Source organism: Rosa chinensis, chromosome 7 (assembly GCF_002994745.2).
Source record: "Rosa chinensis cultivar Old Blush chromosome 7, RchiOBHm-V2, whole genome shotgun sequence".
In the NCBI taxonomy this organism is placed as follows: domain Eukaryota; kingdom Viridiplantae; phylum Streptophyta; class Magnoliopsida; order Rosales; family Rosaceae; genus Rosa; species Rosa chinensis.
This window is the reverse complement of record NC_037094.1, coordinates 7,699,468-7,717,869: the sequence shown is the minus strand read 5'-3', so window position 1 is coordinate 7,717,869 and position 18,402 is coordinate 7,699,468. Positions and strand designations below refer to the sequence as shown.

The 18,402-nt window shown below is 36.1% G+C and overlaps 5 protein-coding genes across 6 annotated transcripts; 2 read left to right on the top strand and 3 right to left on the bottom strand.

Moving 5' to 3' along the window:
* Nucleotides 1–299: 299 nt before the first annotated feature.
* LOC112175092 (probable cinnamyl alcohol dehydrogenase 1) lies at nucleotides 300–2,858 on the top strand. 2 transcript variants are annotated; one of them, XM_024312754.2, is made up of 7 exons: nucleotides 300–448; nucleotides 795–887; nucleotides 1,188–1,301; nucleotides 1,388–1,618; nucleotides 1,747–2,032; nucleotides 2,215–2,365; nucleotides 2,472–2,858. In XM_024312754.2, exons 2-7 carry the CDS (start codon nucleotides 808–810, stop codon nucleotides 2,666–2,668), a joined length of 1,059 nt encoding a protein of 352 aa, XP_024168522.1. In that variant the 5' UTR covers nucleotides 300–448; nucleotides 795–807; the 3' UTR covers nucleotides 2,669–2,858. The 2 variants fall into 2 exon arrangements, with proteins under 2 accessions (XP_024168522.1, XP_024168524.1); XM_024312756.2 differs by lacking the exon at nucleotides 300–448 and adding an exon at nucleotides 597–647.
* A 2,874-nt stretch (nucleotides 2,859–5,732) lies between these two features.
* LOC112180641 (probable cinnamyl alcohol dehydrogenase 1) lies at nucleotides 5,733–8,424 on the top strand. The gene is made up of 7 exons (XM_024319198.2): nucleotides 5,733–5,893; nucleotides 6,298–6,390; nucleotides 6,722–6,835; nucleotides 6,922–7,152; nucleotides 7,281–7,566; nucleotides 7,749–7,899; nucleotides 8,006–8,424. Exons 1-7 carry the CDS (start codon nucleotides 5,886–5,888, stop codon nucleotides 8,200–8,202), a joined length of 1,080 nt encoding a protein of 359 aa, XP_024174966.1. The 5' UTR covers nucleotides 5,733–5,885; the 3' UTR covers nucleotides 8,203–8,424.
* LOC112180640 (WAT1-related protein At5g07050) lies at nucleotides 8,360–10,480 on the bottom strand. The gene is made up of 6 exons (XM_024319197.2): nucleotides 10,262–10,480; nucleotides 9,980–10,159; nucleotides 9,326–9,566; nucleotides 9,066–9,224; nucleotides 8,727–8,878; nucleotides 8,360–8,643 (listed from the first exon to the last, which is right to left on the bottom strand). The coding sequence occupies exons 1-6, from the start codon at nucleotides 10,432–10,434 to the stop codon at nucleotides 8,448–8,450; spliced, it is 1,101 nt and encodes a 366-aa protein (XP_024174965.1). The 5' UTR covers nucleotides 10,435–10,480; the 3' UTR covers nucleotides 8,360–8,447.
* Nucleotides 10,481–13,570: 3,090 nt separating this feature from the next.
* On the bottom strand, nucleotides 13,571–15,776 carry LOC121050788 (WAT1-related protein At5g07050-like). The gene is made up of 6 exons (XM_040511953.1): nucleotides 15,462–15,776; nucleotides 15,190–15,369; nucleotides 14,709–14,952; nucleotides 14,449–14,607; nucleotides 14,096–14,247; nucleotides 13,571–13,983 (listed from the first exon to the last, which is right to left on the bottom strand). Exons 1-6 carry the CDS (start codon nucleotides 15,632–15,634, stop codon nucleotides 13,833–13,835), a joined length of 1,059 nt encoding a protein of 352 aa, XP_040367887.1. The 5' UTR covers nucleotides 15,635–15,776; the 3' UTR covers nucleotides 13,571–13,832.
* A 205-nt stretch (nucleotides 15,777–15,981) lies between these two features.
* Nucleotides 15,982–18,305, bottom strand: LOC112176712 (WAT1-related protein At5g07050). The gene is made up of 6 exons (XM_024314771.2): nucleotides 17,972–18,305; nucleotides 17,702–17,881; nucleotides 17,164–17,407; nucleotides 16,912–17,070; nucleotides 16,531–16,682; nucleotides 15,982–16,432 (listed from the first exon to the last, which is right to left on the bottom strand). The coding sequence occupies exons 1-6, from the start codon at nucleotides 18,142–18,144 to the stop codon at nucleotides 16,246–16,248; spliced, it is 1,095 nt and encodes a 364-aa protein (XP_024170539.1). The 5' UTR covers nucleotides 18,145–18,305; the 3' UTR covers nucleotides 15,982–16,245.
* Between the last annotated feature and the right edge of the window lie 97 nt (nucleotides 18,306–18,402).

Genomic DNA, 18,402 nt, shown 5'->3' with positions numbered 1-18,402 from the left:
TTCAAGGCGGCCATTGATCATCTATGCATGATATATATATATATATATATATATATTACTTTCATGAATTGATCTTAAATATTCATGTAACTGTGACACGTCACGTCTTGTTCAAAATAAACCCAGGCTGAACATCATCATCCCATACGTAGTTATTTATTATTACGTACATACTGATTCTCCCTTCAACGGCACGGGGTTTGACAAACTGGAACTTGGATTACCAGTCTCGTGGGCTGCTTTTATATTAAAAAGTTTGAGTCTTAATCAAAGGCCCATCTCTTCGGATGAATCCAGAGACTGAAAACTGTGCCAAGTAACGCCTGAGAGAGTGTTGGTTCACTCATTAGAAATGCTACATGTTTGGTTCTTTAAGAGTTTGAGTGCTCATACTAGGACAATCGACGACCCACAAACAAAGCCGAGCTCTCTCTCCCCGTATCTTTGGGTAAGTGAACGCATGCTCTTTCTGTATTCTTAATAGTCAGAGTTTATTTGTATCTGAAAGACTGAAACGGTCACTGAAGACATACTCGTCAAACATGAAGCCTTGTTTTTGTGAGGTTTAGACAGTTTTTCACTATTTGGGTATCAGTGGAACTACAAAAAGATCAAAACTTTCCCCAAATTTAAGACACCCAATTGGTGTAAGTCACACATAACAGTCACTTTAGTTGTTATTCAGGATTTTGAGATTGATTTGGTAGCTTTAGTCAGTTAGTCTGAGATGGACTGCCTAATCATGCATAGCTTTATCGTAATGGAAGCTGTTTTTGCTTGCTATTTGTTTATAGGGATAAGTCAACAATGAGTGAAAAAGGGAATTGCATTGGATATGCTGCAAGGGATCCATCTGGAGTTCTATCCCATTATGAATTTAGCCGCAGGTGTGTTTTCGAATCATTCTTACTCTATAAAAGTTGCACAAATTTTCAGTAATTTGTTGTTGCATCACTTTAGATTTAGATTTAAAGAAAGGCTCTTCTTGTTGCATCACTTTAGATTTAAAGATCACTTTGTGATTGAAAGTAGTGCAGTTAAGCTGTGATGACAAAAGACTTCTAGTTAGAATTGGGGAATATCAGTTATCACTGAATTCTCATTGTTAGGCCTTAGCATCAAGATTTCAGAATGTTGATCTTCTAGAGTTTAGTTGCATCTATAATCAAGTTTGTGATCATCTTCAGGGATCTTGGAACCGATGATGTTTCCATAAGAATTACTCATTGCGGAGTTTGTTATGCTGATGTGATTTGGACCAGAAATAAGCATGGAGACTCCAAGTACCCTCTAGTGCCTGGGTATGTAGACTGACGCTATTATAGATAAACAAGTAGCTGCTGTATTTCTCACTCTAAAACTATTTGTTTATTTATTTATTATACAGACACGAGATTGCGGGTATTGTAAAAGAGGTAGGTTCAAATGTTAAGCGGTTCAAAGTCGGTGACCATGTTGGAGTGGGAACCTATGTCAACTCATGCAGAGATTGTGAGTATTGCAATGATGGACTTGAAGTTCAGTGCGTAAAGGGATCAGTTTTCACTTTTAATGGTGTTGATGCTGATGGTACAATTACGAAAGGGGGATACTCCAGTCACATAGTTGTTCACGATAGGTATGAAGTTTATTGCTATAGAATGTTGCCATCCTTTGGTATAGTTGTACTATTACATAATTCAGAACTAAATGGTATATGCATTTGAAGTTCAACTTCTTTTAACCTAATGCCAATTCATATTACAGGTACTGCTACAAGATACCTGATAACTATCCATTGGCTTCCGCAGCACCTTTGCTTTGTGCTGGAATTACTGTTTATGCTCCTATGATGCGCCATAAGATGAACCAACCCGGTAAATCTCTAGGCGTGATTGGGCTTGGTGGTCTTGGTCACATGGCAGTGAAGTTTGGAAAGGCATTTGGTTTGAATGTAACAGTTTTCAGCACAAGCATAACCAAGAAAGAGGAAGCCTTAAGTCAGCTTGGTGCAGATAAATTTGTGGTCTCATCTGACCAAGAGCAGATGAAGGTAAGCAACATAATAGTGAAATTGGTGATCTATAGTAGTCTATGGTATATTGGTATTCATTAATCCTCTTTCGTCATAAAGCAACTCTTTTTGGTTTTACCTGACCAGAAAGAAATAGTGAAATTGGTGATCCATACTTGCTATGGTATTTCTTTATCATTTTTCGGCTTTTTGCTATGCAGGCTTTGGTGAAGTCACTTGACTTTATAGTTGACACAGCGTCTGGTGATCACCCATTTGATCCATACATGGCATTGTTAAAGACTGGTGGAATTTTCGTCTTGGTGGGATTCCCCAGTGAAATCAAATTCAGTCCTGCAAGCCTTAATCTTGGTACTTTGGCATTTTTCAAATGATCAAAATTATAGTTTTCATATATTCTTTTGGGTGTGGGTATGGTTGTAAGTTTAATGATTTTAATTCATTGACCTTTTGGCAGGTATGAAAACCATTTCTGGTAGTATAACAGGTGGAACAAAGGATACACAGGAAATGATAGATTTCTGTGCTGCTCATGGAATCCACCCAATGATTGAAGTAATTCCAATTCAATATGCAAATGAAGCTATTGACAGGCTTACAAAAAGGGATGTGAAATACCGGTTTGTGATTGACATTGAAAACTCCCTGAAATGATACCCTGGAAGAGAAGCAGAGTTTCTCTTCTTGATGTGTTATTACTTATTAGATGTACATGGTGTGTTTCGGGTGAGAATACCTTTCTGGAACTTTTTTTATTGGAATTGATCTTATGCATGCATAATTTGTAAAGGGATTAGAGATTTTGTGAATAAACATCAATTTCATATGGGATTGATTTTCTGAATCATGCTAAAACAAACTTTCATTTTCAGCAACTGTTCTTAGGTTAGGACTACGCTCTTTCTGTAGTTACAGGATTGGTCACTTTAATATCTTTCAGGGAAATGGCGAGCACCTTATCATCATTAAGTACTCCTTTTTCATTTTCTGTGACTGTGGGTTCAGCAACAAGACCATCTTTCCACTTTCCTTATAGAAAACAGTAAAAAAGGCCAACGATAATGAGAAATGCTCCGATCAAGCAGCAAATACTCAACTTTAGATTGCTCATGACATATTATTAAAAACCGTGAAAAAGCAGGATAGACGACAGATTGGTTTACCTGCCGACGTGAAGTCGCTCTGCAAAAGCGAATGCCGGGAACAGTGCAACTATAATGACTTGTAGGAGACTAAACATAGCTGGTCCCTTGTAACTGATGCACCATGTCGTGGACTAATGCCGAGCTTACAACTCCCAATTACTAAAGTAAGAAGCGTATTAAAACGAATGAAATGGACGGTTCCTGCCAAATGTGATGACTAGGGTAAGAGATGCACGTAATATAAATTTAAGTCTAACTTGTTATGTTTTTAGATTGACAATTCAATTCCCACAGTCAAATAATTATCTAAGTACTCAGCAATTCAGATAAAAAATGTGAACATAATTCATAAGATAAACAGATACAAAAGAAAACACTCAACACTGTAGACGATGGTTAAAAGTTGCACATTCAAATCAAGTCTCCATGAAGCTTGATCTCTTGCAAAAAACAAAGCAACAATGGAAGATTGCAATGATGCGAAAAAGCATATCAGGGTGGTCAGTGACAATGGAGCAGGGCAGACTTTGGAGACCACAGCCTGCGAGCCAAATAAACCATAAGGTCATGTTGAACAAATGGTTTCATTTTATATAGAGATGTCATTTGAAATCAAGGATTTAACCACCTGGAGAATCAGCCATGAACACCATACTATGTGACTAGTCTGAATCAGAGCAGAACCCTTGATCCAGTTTTCGTTGCCATGCTTCAACTCAGTGCTTTATATACTGATAAGTGGCCTCTCAACAAAGTTTATTTTAGCACGACTGAATTCAATGTTTGTCTTACCATCAATCTTAATAGACTATAGAATAGATTGCAAATCTATGCTTTATTGGTTCAATGAATAGTGAATGTTTAGAATTATTCCTTGAACTATCCAGAGATGAAAGATGCTCTATATTTTTGTGGGAGCAAGGCAGGCAAAAACTGGTTCAAATTATACATGCTTTTTGTTCATTCATGCAATATAGTTGTAATTCAATATATAGTACTGGATATGATTTAAGCTGACATTACTGAACCATGGCACCACTAGAATATTGATGTCGTTATTTCCTTTTCTGGTTACAAGTTTGCAATGCATATTTACTCTTTAGTTGAGGTTCTGGACAAATATTTACCCTTCCTTTGCCAACCTATGGAGGGCCTCTTTGTTCTCTGTTTCTTTTTTTTCACTGATTGTGTTGCTCCCTTTCTTAATAAGCAGATCCGGGAGAAAGTAAGTTATAGCTAAGCTCATGGCAAAGAAAAAGTAAGTTATGGCTAAGCTCAAGGCAAAGAAAATAAAAAACACTATATTGGTGTTAAAATTTGACTAGAATATAGAAAAGATATACATGTCATGTATTACATCTTAATCATAAGAAGCGAATGAATTTTGTACATACATTTTCAGAGTCTGTAATCATCATTAGATCTAGGTTCTCTTATGCCTGAGGCTCTAGGGTTCTCTTATGCCTGAGGGCTTTAGGTTCTCTTACGCTACCAAGGCTGCAGCCCAATCAAATTAGCGAGATTGGAGTCTCAGATTCCAAACCAACATATCAGTTGAAGCACTGACCATACTATTCGCTACAATACGAAGCTGATGATGAAAGCATGGATGAAGATATCCAATTTCAGGTTGTGTTTTAAGGCGGTACTTATCCTCGAGCAAAACAGACACCATCGGGCATTTGAGGTAGACTAAGGAGGTGACAAGCGGTGGCTTAACACCTAGGACAAAAACGATGTATTCCCCAACATCCCTTTCCACTTTTGAACTATCTCCAGCTGCGTTAATTTCCACAACTTTTTCAAGCATATGCCCAACGATGACCCAGATTCTTCCATCTCAATTGCTTAATGTGTGGATCCTCAATACTTTCCACACATGAAAAGGTCCAGCATGACTACTACGAGAACAGAGAATGCTTCCAACAAAACATACAGCGTAGTATTTTCAGAAAAGTGAGAAACGAAAAGAAACTAGATAAATTTTTTATGCAAAACAGAAATTTTAACCAAACAAATGAATTTGTAATTTTAAGGTATTAGGTATGTAATTATCAACATACGTGAATGAATTTGTAATTATCAACGAAAAAAATTGAATTAGAACAAAAATATTGAAATTCTATGAAACACACTACTAAAAGTTTTTTATTTAGTCGTCATTGTTGTACATACCTATTTTTTTTGTTTTGGGATTAAGAGCTGTACATATCTCTCTTTAAATATAGCACAACTTCATGAATTTCGCATTATTATTCACATTCATCAGTGTCAAGTGACTGCATTAATGATATGTGTGTACTTAATTAAAACAAAATTTCTTATTGTCATACGTTGTTACGTTACTATATCAGTGATATATATATATATATTATGAATTTTCAGTATTTCATGATATAATGAAGCACTAGCAATTACAATAATTTTATTTGAAACCAAAAACATCAAACTTATCCTCATAATCCTTTAAAAACTGTGTCCTTTACTCCTTTAATAAACAAAAAGATGACCTCGCACATGTTACCCTTCTTACCGGTCTCGTGCGCTGCCGAGTAACGCTGTAAGGCCCACCTCTTCTGAGGAGTCCAGTGACACTGTGCCAAGTAACGGTGAGACCTGAGATGGTTCATTCACTATAAGAATTAAGAATTAAGAAGCTTGAAGCTTCAATATGAGTGGTCTCTCAAACAAAGCCAAACAAACAAAGTCGAGCTCTTTCTCTTCGTATGTTTGGGTAAGTACACGCATGCTCTTTCTGTATTCTGTCAAAGTTATTTGTATCTGAAAGACTGAAACGATCAATGGAGATATGACTGTCTGATCTTATATCATACTGGTAAAACATGAAACCTTGTCTTTGTGATGTTTACACACTTTTTTACCATTTGGGTATCACTGGAACTACACAAAGATCAAAACTTTTCCCAAATTTTAGACACCCAATTGGTATAGTAGATCGTTAATAAGTCACACATGACGATCACTTTAGTTGTTATTCAGAATTTGAGATTGATTTGGTAGCTTTAGTGTTGTATTGCAAGGTCTTCTGTGATTAAGCTCAGTCAGTTTGAGATGGAATGCCTAATCATTCATAGCTTTATCTTAATGAATCCATGTTTGATTGCTATGTGTTTATAGGGACAAGTCAATAATGAGTGAAAAAGGGAATTGCATTGGATATGCTGCAAGGGATCCATCTGGAGTTCTATCTCATTATGAATTTAGCCGCAGGTGTGCTTTCGAATAATTCTTACTCTATAAAGTTTCACAATGTTTCATTAATTTTCATCTAGGAAAGATAAAAAGAGAAGGGCTTTTCTTGTTGCATCACTCGTTTAAATTTCAAGTTGACTTTGTGATTGAAAGCAATGCAGTTGAGCTGTGATGACAAAAAGACTTGTATAGAAAGAATTGGGAATATGTTTATCACGGAATTCTCATTGTTAGGCCTTGGAATCAAGCTTTCAGAATGTTGATTTTCTAGAGTTTAGTTGCATCTAGTTGGGGTGATCATGATAACATTGTTTACTCATTTTCTATTTGATTGGGATTCTATCTTCAGGGATCTTGGAACCGATGATGTTTCCATAAGAATTACTCATTGCGGAGTTTGTTATGCTGATGTGATTTGGACCAGAAATAAGCATGGAGACTCCAAGTACCCTCTAGTGCCTGGGTATGTAGACTGACGCTATTATAGATAAACAAGTAGCTGCTGTATTTCTCACTCTAAAACTATTTGTTTATTTATTTATTATACAGACACGAGATTGCGGGTATTGTAAAAGAGGTAGGTTCAAATGTTAAGCGGTTCAAAGTCGGTGACCATGTTGGAGTGGGAACCTATGTCAACTCATGCAGAGATTGTGAGTATTGCAATGATGGACTTGAAGTTCAGTGCGTAAAGGGATCAGTTTTCACTTTTAATGGTGTTGATGCTGATGGTACAATTACGAAAGGGGGATACTCCAGTCACATAGTTGTTCACGATAGGTATGAAGTTTATTGCTATAGAATGTTGCCATCCTTTGGTATAGTTGTACTATTACATAATTCAGAACTAAACGGTATATGCATTTGAAGTTCTACTTCTTTTAACCTAATGCCAATTCATATTACAGGTACTGCTACAAGATACCTGATAACTATCCATTGGCTTCCGCAGCACCTTTGCTTTGTGCTGGAATTACTGTTTATGCTCCTATGATGCGCCATAAGATGAACCAACCCGGTAAATCTCTAGGCGTGATTGGGCTTGGTGGTCTTGGTCACATGGCAGTGAAGTTTGGAAAGGCATTTGGTTTGAATGTAACAGTTTTCAGCACAAGCATAACCAAGAAAGAGGAAGCCTTAAGTCAGCTTGGTGCAGATAAATTTGTGGTCTCATCTGACCAAGAGCAGATGAAGGTAAGCAACATAATAGTGAATTTGGTGATCTATAGTTTGCTATGGTATGTTGGTATTTATTAATCCTCTTTCGTCATAAAGCAACTTTTTTTGGTTTTACCTGACCAGAAAGAAATAGTGAAATTGGCGATCCATACTTGCTATGGTATTTCTTTATCATTTTTTGGCTTTTTGCTATGCAGGCTTTGGTGAAGTCACTTGACTTTATAGTTGACACAGCGTCTGGTGATCACCCATTTGATCCATACATGGCATTGTTAAAGACGGGTGGAATTTTCGTCTTGGTGGGATTCCCCAGTGAAGTCAAATTCAGTCCTGCGAGCCTTAATCTTGGTACTTTGGCATTTTTCAAATGATCAAAATTATAGTTTTCATATATTCTTTTGGGTGTGGGTATGGTTGCAAGTTTAATGATTTTAATTCATTGACCTTCTGGCAGGTATGAAAACCATTTCTGGTAGTATAACAGGTGGAACAAAGGATACACAGGAAATGATAGATTTCTGTGCTGCTCATGGAATCCACCCAATGATTGAAGTAATTCCAATTCAATATGCAAATGAAGCTATTGACAGGCTTACAAAAAGGGATGTGAAATACCGGTTTGTGATTGACATTGAAAACTCCCTGAAATGATACCATGGAAGAGAAGCAGAATTTCTCTTCTTGATATGTTATCAAGTTAAAACTTTGCATGGTGTGCTTTAGGGTGAGAACTTTTTATTGGAATTAATCTTCTGCATAATGGGTAAGGAGATTAGAGATTATGTGAATAAGGAGATTAGAGATTTTGTGAATAAACATCAGTTCCATTTGGGATTGATTTTCTGAATCATGATGAAACAAACTTTTCATTTTCATGAACTGTTCTTAGGTTACAACTACGTCCTTTCTGTAGTTACAGGATCTATTGTCACAGGATTCGTCACTTTGATATCGTTCAGGGAAATGCCGAGCACCTTATCATCATTAAGTACTCCTTTTTCATTCTCTGTGAGTTCAGCAACAAGGCCATCTTTCTTCTTTCCCCATAGAAAACAGTAAAGGCCAACTATAATGAGAAATGCTCCTATCAAGCTGCAAATAACTCAACTTTAGATTGTTCATGACATTTTATTAAAAATTGTGAAGAAGCAGGATAGAAGAACAGATTAGTTTACCTGCCGACGTGAAGTCGCTCTGCAAAAGCGAATGCCGAGAACAGTGCAACTATAATGACTTGTAGGGGGCTAAACATAGCTGTAAAAACTGGTCCCTTGTAACTGATGCACCATGTTTGCAGGTAATAGACTAATGCTGAGCTCACAAATCCCTATTACAAAAGTAAGGAGCGTTTGAATACAAATTAACGAAATGTATGGTACTGGCAAATGTGATGACTTATCATGTTGGCAGATTGACAACACCGTTCTCACATTCAAACAATAAGCCAAGTACTCAGTGGTTCAGATCAAAATGTGAACATCATAAGGTGAACAGATACAAAAGAAAACACTCACACTGTAGGCGATGGTTAAAAGTTGCACATTCGAATCAAGTCTCCATGAAGCTTGATCTCTTGCAAAAAACAAAGCAACAATGGAAGATTGCAGCGATGCGAAGAAGCATATGAGGGTGGTCAGTGACAATGGAGCAGGGTAGACTTTGCAGACCACAGCCTGTGAGCCAAATAACGATGAGGCCATGTTGAACAGACCACTTAAATTTGATGTGTTTCTTATTATATAGAGATGTCATTGAAATCCAATAATTTAATCACCTGGAGAATCAGCCACGAACACCATACTATGTGACTAGTCAGAATAAGACCAGAACCCTTAATCCAGTTTTCGTTACCGTGCTTCAACTCAGTGCTATATACACTGATCAGTGGCTTCTCAACAAAACCCTGGAATAGGTATCCTTTCCAGAAAGTGAACATTAGAGAACCACCGATGCAAAGAAGTGTACCAACTACCTTTGCTTGACCTCTGGCACTTTTAATATTCAAATTCTCCATCCTGTATAAGAGCAAGTAGTTGATCATCCGCTTAGGCTTCAAATGTATTTATATTATACTTTAAGGGTTTATCTATGGTACATCGATGTACCGGCATCAAGTAGACCAGCTTCATACTTTAGTAGACTAACTTCATGCAGTGGTAGACTAGCTCTGCTTGGTCTTGATCTAGTCTACAAGTACATGGAGCTGGTCTACCATTGATGTACCAATACTGTAATGCACCGTAGATTCTCCCATACTTTATGTTTCCAATACACTGTAAACCCTACATGGTTGACCCTTTATACACAAACAATGTTCTTTTGAACATACATAAGCACAAGGTTAACACCGAAAAAAGCTGCAAAAATTATTTCAAATAGATTAGAACAAAGGAAAGGTGGATTTACACGATGTGTGTAGAGAATATACCGAAGCAGAACCGCCATTGCAAACGTCAAACTTGGGACTACATTACTCAAGGCGCAAGCAACAGTGGGGGACGTGTATGCTAAACCAGTATAGTACACATTGAGATGGATGGTAGTCCCAAATAATGTCAGCACAAAAACTTTTGCAGCTATTGAAAATGAGATTGAGGGTCTCTGCTTCCTGGTTTGCAAAATCCATTCTAGTATTAATTTTCTCTGTTACTTAATACCACAAAAGATGCAAGAATATGAGTCTGAAAAGATGCAAGAATATATAGCTTACTTTTCAAGGAAATAAGCAAATGGTGCTAGCAAAAACATGGCCATAACATGCCTATAAACCACAAAGACAACTGGCTTGAGACCTTCCTCGAGAGAAAGTTTTACGAGGACGCTTGATCCACCATAGGCCAGCTGAACCAGTATCATTACCACGTAGTACCTGCATCCCTCCATTTTTATGTGAACTGCTCTAATTCAAAATGTTGAACTTTACTAACTAGTTTCAATTAATGAGTTTTTATAGTAATGAAGGATCAACCAGAACCACACCTTCTAAGTACCACTCTTTTTAGTTAGAAATAAATGTGAAAAACAAAAGTAATAAACTAATTAGCTAGTGGAATTCACATTCACCAATTATGCTTACGAAGGATGGCAACTCACCTTAAAGGCTTAAATCAAAAAGGGTTCATAAACGAAACAGAAAGAAAAATACTTGGATTGTACAACTCTTTTAGATTAACTTCTGGGGAATGTCTCATTTAGTGCACAATGAGGTGTCCAGATTTTGGTACAGATGCACTTGAAAATTACGTCATCATTTCCATCCACAGTGGAGGACATGCACAGATTAGGATGTGATTCGTGTCGGACTTCCTACAAGCTTGTTGTTTAGTTAGGTTTAGGAATTGGTATGTGATATCTGCACTACTACAGCTGTGCATTTCATTTTGGGAAGTTGCTGATTAATATATAGGTTCTGGTTAGCAAGTTCAGTTCGGTATGAATTGAAATTTCTTTTTCTATATGAATCATACACATATATGATATATCAGTTAGTTAAATTCTGTGAACAATGTTTTCCCTTAATCATGTTGTTTAATAGCAGTAGCTTAAGCATTTTAGAGCTGCAAGTGATGATGTAATTTTTTTTTGTTGAGAAAATTAGATATAAACCCAATTTTCTAAAGAGGTATAGGGAAAACATATTTTTCTATCAATTTACACCCAATCTCCGTAGGTAACCTTCCTTGTAGAGTATTGGTGCATAATTAATATTTTTTCTTGTTTTTCTATATGCCTGATTTACCCTTATGCAACATTCCTTACAAAGTGTTGATGAATAATTATAATATGCATGCGGTTATTGCCACCCTACAAACTATTTTGTTCACCATACATTCTCTTCTCACCTTATATATATATATATATATATATATATATATATATATATATATAATTTCAAGTTTACTTTGTTCATCCATTTGTACTATCCAAAATAACCTTTTTTTAGTGTAGGGTTTTACTCGAATTCTTTTTCTATATGTCTTCTTTTTCTATTTGACTTCTTTTCTTGTCTCTCTTCTTTTCTTTTCTACCAAACGAATAAAAAACTTGTAACTTTTAGTTCTACGATCATATATGAAGAAACATGAAATCAAAAACACGATTACTTCATGTTCACGCTCTAAATAGGTGTTTCCAGGCTCCATTAGCTTTAATATGATATGTTTTTTGGGCATAAAAGTCGTTAACACAACATGAGAACGATTAAAGATGATGATTGATAAAAATAAAAGCGTTAAGGTTTAACGATGAGTGAGGAGATTAAGAATGAAGTTTAAGTGTGTTCTATATGGTGTAATAATAAATAAATAAAATTGTAATTTTTACTAGGATATTGTCCTTATTTGTAATTTTATATTAGAATATTTTAGTATTTTAATAAAACAAAAATTTGTAGGTGAACAAAGTACTTAATAGGGTGGCAATAGCCGCACCCTTATAATATTTTGAAAAGTGTGTAATTTTATGGCTTAATTCATGCATGCTTTGATTTCAAAATTTCATTGAGGAAAACTTTTATATATAGCACCATAATTTCAAACTATACAAATACTAGTTCATTTCCGGTAGACCATAAGAAAGAAGTTCAAATTTGTTGCTGTGAACTTGTGTATCATCTATGCATTCGTGACCATGTTCTCTTTCGAAAGTATGGTAATAAGGTATGTTATTCATGAGATTTAGTTTTTCAAATCTCTTCTTTTCTCATCATTGTACCGTGAATTTTCTATGGTAACTTTTCCTTTTGTATAGTTATATTAATTTGATCATTGTTCATTCTCAATTGTTACCTAATCGATAGATATATGCATATAGGGATAAGTTAGAGATTTTGAACGTAAGAAATATGGTTAATTCGCATGATAGAATACCCAAGAAAGAGGTTGATATGAAAATTTCTAGAAGTGAGGTTAGCTAAACATACACGTCTAATCTTTAGGTTGTAATTAAAATAAAAACCTATTAGATAACCTAACCTCTACCTTTAAGTCAGGTTGCAAGTGAAATCTACCTTTAAAATAGAAAATTTCAATTACCAAAGAGTAAATTTCTAGCAATAATGATGAGTAGAAGGAAAATTGCTATAATAATGGGACCAATAAAAAATCTACAATTAAGGTATTTTAAAAGATTTGCGAGTTGACTAATGTTTATCAACTTTAAATAGTGGCAATATGTGTAATTTAGAATAAAGGAAGGTAATATTTTATCCTAGTTAGCAATAATTAGTTGTAGATTGAAAAAAAATAGTAAGTGAGTTTCTTCTATTAGATATAGATTTTATAAGAATTGGGTATATAATGAATTTCCTTTTTTTTTTTTTGCTGTGCATGCAAATGGAATCAGATGTATGGATGCTTACTGTTATATAAAGCTAATTATTGCTCAGGATTATATTGTTTTCTTTAGACTTTAGACGCTCACTATTTAAGCCATGATAAACAAAGTAGTGGATATGTTAAACACCATATGAAAAATATGTGACGTCCACTCTATTCCACTACCACAAAAGAAAGTTGCTTGTATCATTTTGCCACCTGAAGCTGGACATGTACCAGCTTAATACTTAGTGAGGCGTGACTAACGTTTTAATAACTCTAATTGGATAAAAACTATTGTAGTTGCTTATGGATAATGAGTAATGCCCACTTTTCTTGTAGTGAAAGAAAAAGATTGAAGAAAAATTAGCATATTCAAGATGGATACCAATTTCATGTGATTTTGAAATCTGGAATTCGAGAGAATCAGCATATTCAAGATGGAACCAATTTCACAGTCAAAAACCATTTGTTATAGAACCATATTCACAGTCAAAAACCATTTGCTATAGAACCACATCGGTTCGTCGTATAATTAAAACATCTAAACCATAACAAACAGAGATTTCTCATCAAAATCTCCTACTAAAACAAAACCGAAAGATGGCCAAATCAAAAAACTATGAATCAGTCCTCTCCAGCTATGATTAAAGTGATTCCAATTCAATAGGAAAATGAAGCAATTATAAGGCTTATGACAAGCTATGTGATATACCGGTGTTTGATTAACATTGAAGCTTTCTGAAATAATTCCTAGCTTAAAAGAGAAGCAGAATTTATGTTCTTGACATGTGTCATTAAGCTTATAAGTTCATATGGAGTGTTTACGGTGATCAACAGCATAATGTGTATGAGATTATGTGAATAAACACGAATTTCATAAAGGATTTTGTGAATCATGCTAAAACAAAATTTTCTTTTACATCAACTGTTCTTATGAGTTATGACTGTGTCCTTTCTCTAGTTTCAGGCTTCATCACTGTATCGATCATTCATGGAATTACCACCATTAAGTACTCCTTTTCCATTCTGTTGGAGTTCAGCAATAACACCATCTTTGTTCTTTCCCCATAGCACGCAGTAAAGGCCAACGATGATGAGAAATGCTCCGATCAAGCTGAAAATAATTCTAGCTTAGATTATTTATGACTAGCAGAAAGTAAGTAGTATCAAGATTAGAAACAACTGTGAAGTAGTATCAAGATGGAACAAGAAGAAAGTATTTTTACCTGCCTAAGTGGAGTCGCTCTGCGAAAGCAGTTGCTGAGAAGATTGCGACTATAATAACTTGTAGGGGACTAAACATAGCTGCAAAAACTGGTCCCTTATGTCTGATGCACCATGTTTGCAGGTAATAGACTAGTGATGAGATCAAAACTCCCTAATACAAGAGGATCAGATGAATACAAATTAAGGAAATGTACAGTAGTGACAAATATATTAAGCCTGACTGGTCATAATATTTAATTGGAAACTAGAATCCCACATTTAAACAATAATAAATCCAACTACTGAATGGTTCAGATTGACATTTGAGCGAATTTCATGCATAAGATAAACATATACAAAAGAAAACACTCACACTGTAGACGATGGTAAAAAGCTTCAGATCCCACTCAAGTCTCCATGAAGCTTTATTTTTTGCAAAAAACAGGGCAACAATGGAAGATTGCAATGATGCAAAAAAGCACATTAGTGCGGTTAGTGATAATGGAGCAGGGTAGACTTTGGAGACCATAGCCTGCAGTGAGCAAGATAACCATTTGGTCAAGTTGATCTATCATCTGTCCACTAGATTTTGATGTAAATAGAGATGTCATTTGAAATCGAAGATTTAATCACCTGGAGAATTAGCCATGAACTCCATGCTATGTGGCTAGTGAGAATAAGAGCCGAACCCTTGATCCAATTTTCCTTACCATGCCTCAACTCAGTGTTATATCCCTTGATAAGTGGCTTCTCAACAAAACCCTTGAATAGGTACCCTCCTTTCCAGAATGTGAAAATAAGAGAACCACCAATGCAGAGGAGTGTACCAACCACCTTTGCTTGACCTCGCCGATTTTTAATATTCAACTTCTCCATCCTGCATAAGAGCAAGTAAAACTTAGAATAGAATAAGTAACTTGTTCTCCTAAATAGTTGATCATCTACTTATGTCTACAGCTATATTGGATTATACTTCGATTTTATTACATTTCTGATAGAGTGTAAACCCTAAATGTGCATGGTTAAGGTCAACACCAAAAATATGTGCAAAGGATTATTTCATAGATAAGCACCTAGAAAAGGTGGTTTTACTCAATGTGAGTAGAGAATATACCGAAGCAGAACCGCCATTACAAACGTCAAACTTGGGACTACATTACCCAAGGCGCAAGCAACTGTGGGGGAGATGTATGCTAAACCGGCATAGTACACATTGAGATGGATGGTAGTGCCAAATAATGCAAGCAAAAATACTTTTGCAGCTATTGAAATTGACAGTGCAGGTCTCTGCTTCCTGCTTTGCAAATCCATTCAGTATAAACTTTCTCTGTTCCTTAATACCACAAAACCACAACATTCTGAAAAGTGCAAGAACATGTAGCTTACCTCTCAATAACATAAGCAAATGGTGCTAACAAAAGCATGGCTATAACATGCCTATAAACCACAAAGACAATTGGATCGAGGCCTTCCGATAGAGAAATTTTTGTGAGGATGCTTGATACACCATAGGATAGCTGAGAAAGTACCATTGCCAAGTAGTAACTGCAGCCCTCCATGGATGGATGATCTACTTCCTTGCTATAGTTCAAAATGGTGATCACATTGCTTCAAGTTTATAGTACTGAAGGATCAACCCAAACCATTCCCTTCAAGTAATCCTCTTTATAGTTAAAACTAAAGTGGGAAAGAAAAAAGAATTTGAGTACTCAGCTACCGATATTCAAAATCAGTTTACCAATTACGCATTTATGCTTAATGTTCTTGAATGAAACAGAAATGAACTCATCTTAACTCGAATAGGTTCTGACTGAAACAGAATTTAACTTGCATGGATGGTGCAACTCTTTTAGAACAAATGCTGGGGCATTTTCATGTGCACATTGCTTTCAGCATGTGGTGTTGTCTAGATTTTGGTACAAAGAAAAAGAATGCAGAGAAAAAATAAGTAACTAAAAAGCTCACGTCATTTTGAATCCTGCAGATCAATGTAACTGCAGAAATTTATTAAACTCAAGCTGGATTCCACAATTTCAAAATTGACCAACGTTTTGCTAGTGGAACCATATCAATTTATAATTAGAACATATTACAACCATAAAAAACCTAAGTCCAGAATTTGTCATCAAAATTCCATGGTGTAACAATTTTCTTTACATATTAACTGTTCTTATGAACATGTACTTTCTCTAGTTACAGGATGTATCACTTGAATATCAATCTTGGAAATTGCGAGCACTTTATCATTGTTAAGAACTCCTTGTCCACTCTGTGGGGGTTCAGCAACAAGACCATCTTGCCTCTTTCCCCATAGCACACAGTAAAGGCCAACGATAATGAGAAATGCTCCGATCAAGCTGCACAGAGTTTGATCAATTTGTGACATCTAATTAATAAAAACTGTGAAATAGAAGCAACATGGACAAAAAGAAAGTGCTTATGTTCTTCAGTTTACCTGCCAAAGTGAAGTCGCTCTGCAAAAGCAACTGCCGAGAACATTGCCACTATAATGACTTGTAGGGGGCTAAACATAGCCGCAAAAACTGGTCCCTTGTAACTGATGCACCACGCTTGCAGGTAATAGACTAATGCTGACAACACAACTCCCTATTTCAAAGTTAAGGACCCAATGAATATCGATATGGAGTAAGAAATAAGATAACTATGGTGATGATTGGGATGATCTGCTACTAATTTGAGCTCTCTTATATGCTTGGCATGTTTGTTAGATAGAGAGCTCGAATCCACATTCAAACAACAACCCAATAATTGGTTTTCAGATCGACGTTTGGATGGACATACAAGATAAACATGCATGTATGAGAGTAACACTCACAGAGTAGATGATGGTTAAAAGCTGTAGGTTCCACTCAAGTCTCCACGAAGCTGGATTTCTTGCAAAGAACAAGGCAAGAAAGGAAGATTGCAATGATGCGAAAAAGCATATGATGGTGGTTAGTGACAACGGAGCAGGGTAGACTTTGGAGATCACAGCCTGTGAGCCAGATAACCATATGAGCATGTTCAATAAACACTTTATTTAGATTCATTTCATGTTATATGAATCTGTAATCAAGGATTCAGTCACCTGGAGAATTAGCCATGAACACCATGCTATATGACTAGTCAGAATTAGAGCAGAACCCTTGATCCGGTTTTGCTTACCATGCCGTAACTCAGTGTTAAATGCAGTTATCAGGGGCCTCTCAACAAAACCCTTGAATAGGTGTCCTCCTTTCCAGAAGGTGAAAATAAGAGAACCACCGATGCAGAGAAGTGTACCAACAACCTTTGCTTGACTTCTGTTACTTTTAATGTGCAATTTCTCCATCCTGAATAAGAGCAAGTTAGTCTCTAAACAGGAAATGGAACTTCTGCTCGTAAATATAGTCTTCACTGCTTATGTATAAAACTGTGTTTTGTGATCGCTTATGGCTTGTATTTCCATTTTTCGACATAGATCCTTCTTAATTACAGAACTACAAACCCACAACGCCTAAAGGAAGTGGTTCTGAAAACAAGCACAAGTTCGAGCACCAAAAAGATTTGCTATAGATTATTTTGTAGATAAGAACCTAGAAATTGAAGGAAAAGTGACTATATAATGATGTGAGTAGAGGATATACCGAAGCAGAACGGCCAATAAAAACGTCAAACTTGGGATTACATTACTCAGGGCGCAAGCAGATGTTGGGGAAATGTATGCTAAACCAGCATAGTACACATTGAGATGGATAGTAGTCCCAAATAATGCAAGCACAAAAACTTTTGCAGCTATTGAAATTGAGAGCGAAGGTCTCTGCTTCCTGCTTTGCAAATCCATTCCTAGTATTAAGTTTCTCTGATCTTTAAATACCAGAAACAGAGCCTGGAATAACACAGAATATATAGCTTACCTCTCAAGAACATAAGCAAATGGTCCTAGCAAGAGCATGGCGATAACATGCCTATAAACCACAAACACGATTGGATTGAGTCCTTGGGCAAGAGAAAGTTTTATGAGGACGTTTGATCCACCATATGCTAGCTGGACCAGTACCATTGCCAAGTAGTAACTGCATCCCTCCATGGATATGAGGGTCCATGTCCCTAGTCCTAATTCAAATGTTTATATAACTTTGCTTCCAAGTTTTCATGGGTTTTTGCAGTAGTGAAGGATCAACCACAAGTACATTAAAGTTGGGAAAGAAAGAAGTAAACTAATTGCCTGGTGGAATTCTAAATCAGTTCACTCAAAAAGCTAAAAGGGGGTTCCTCTTTTAAACTAAATTTTGGGGGATTTTCATTAGTGGACATGAGGTGCTCTCCATATTTTGATAGTTGATAC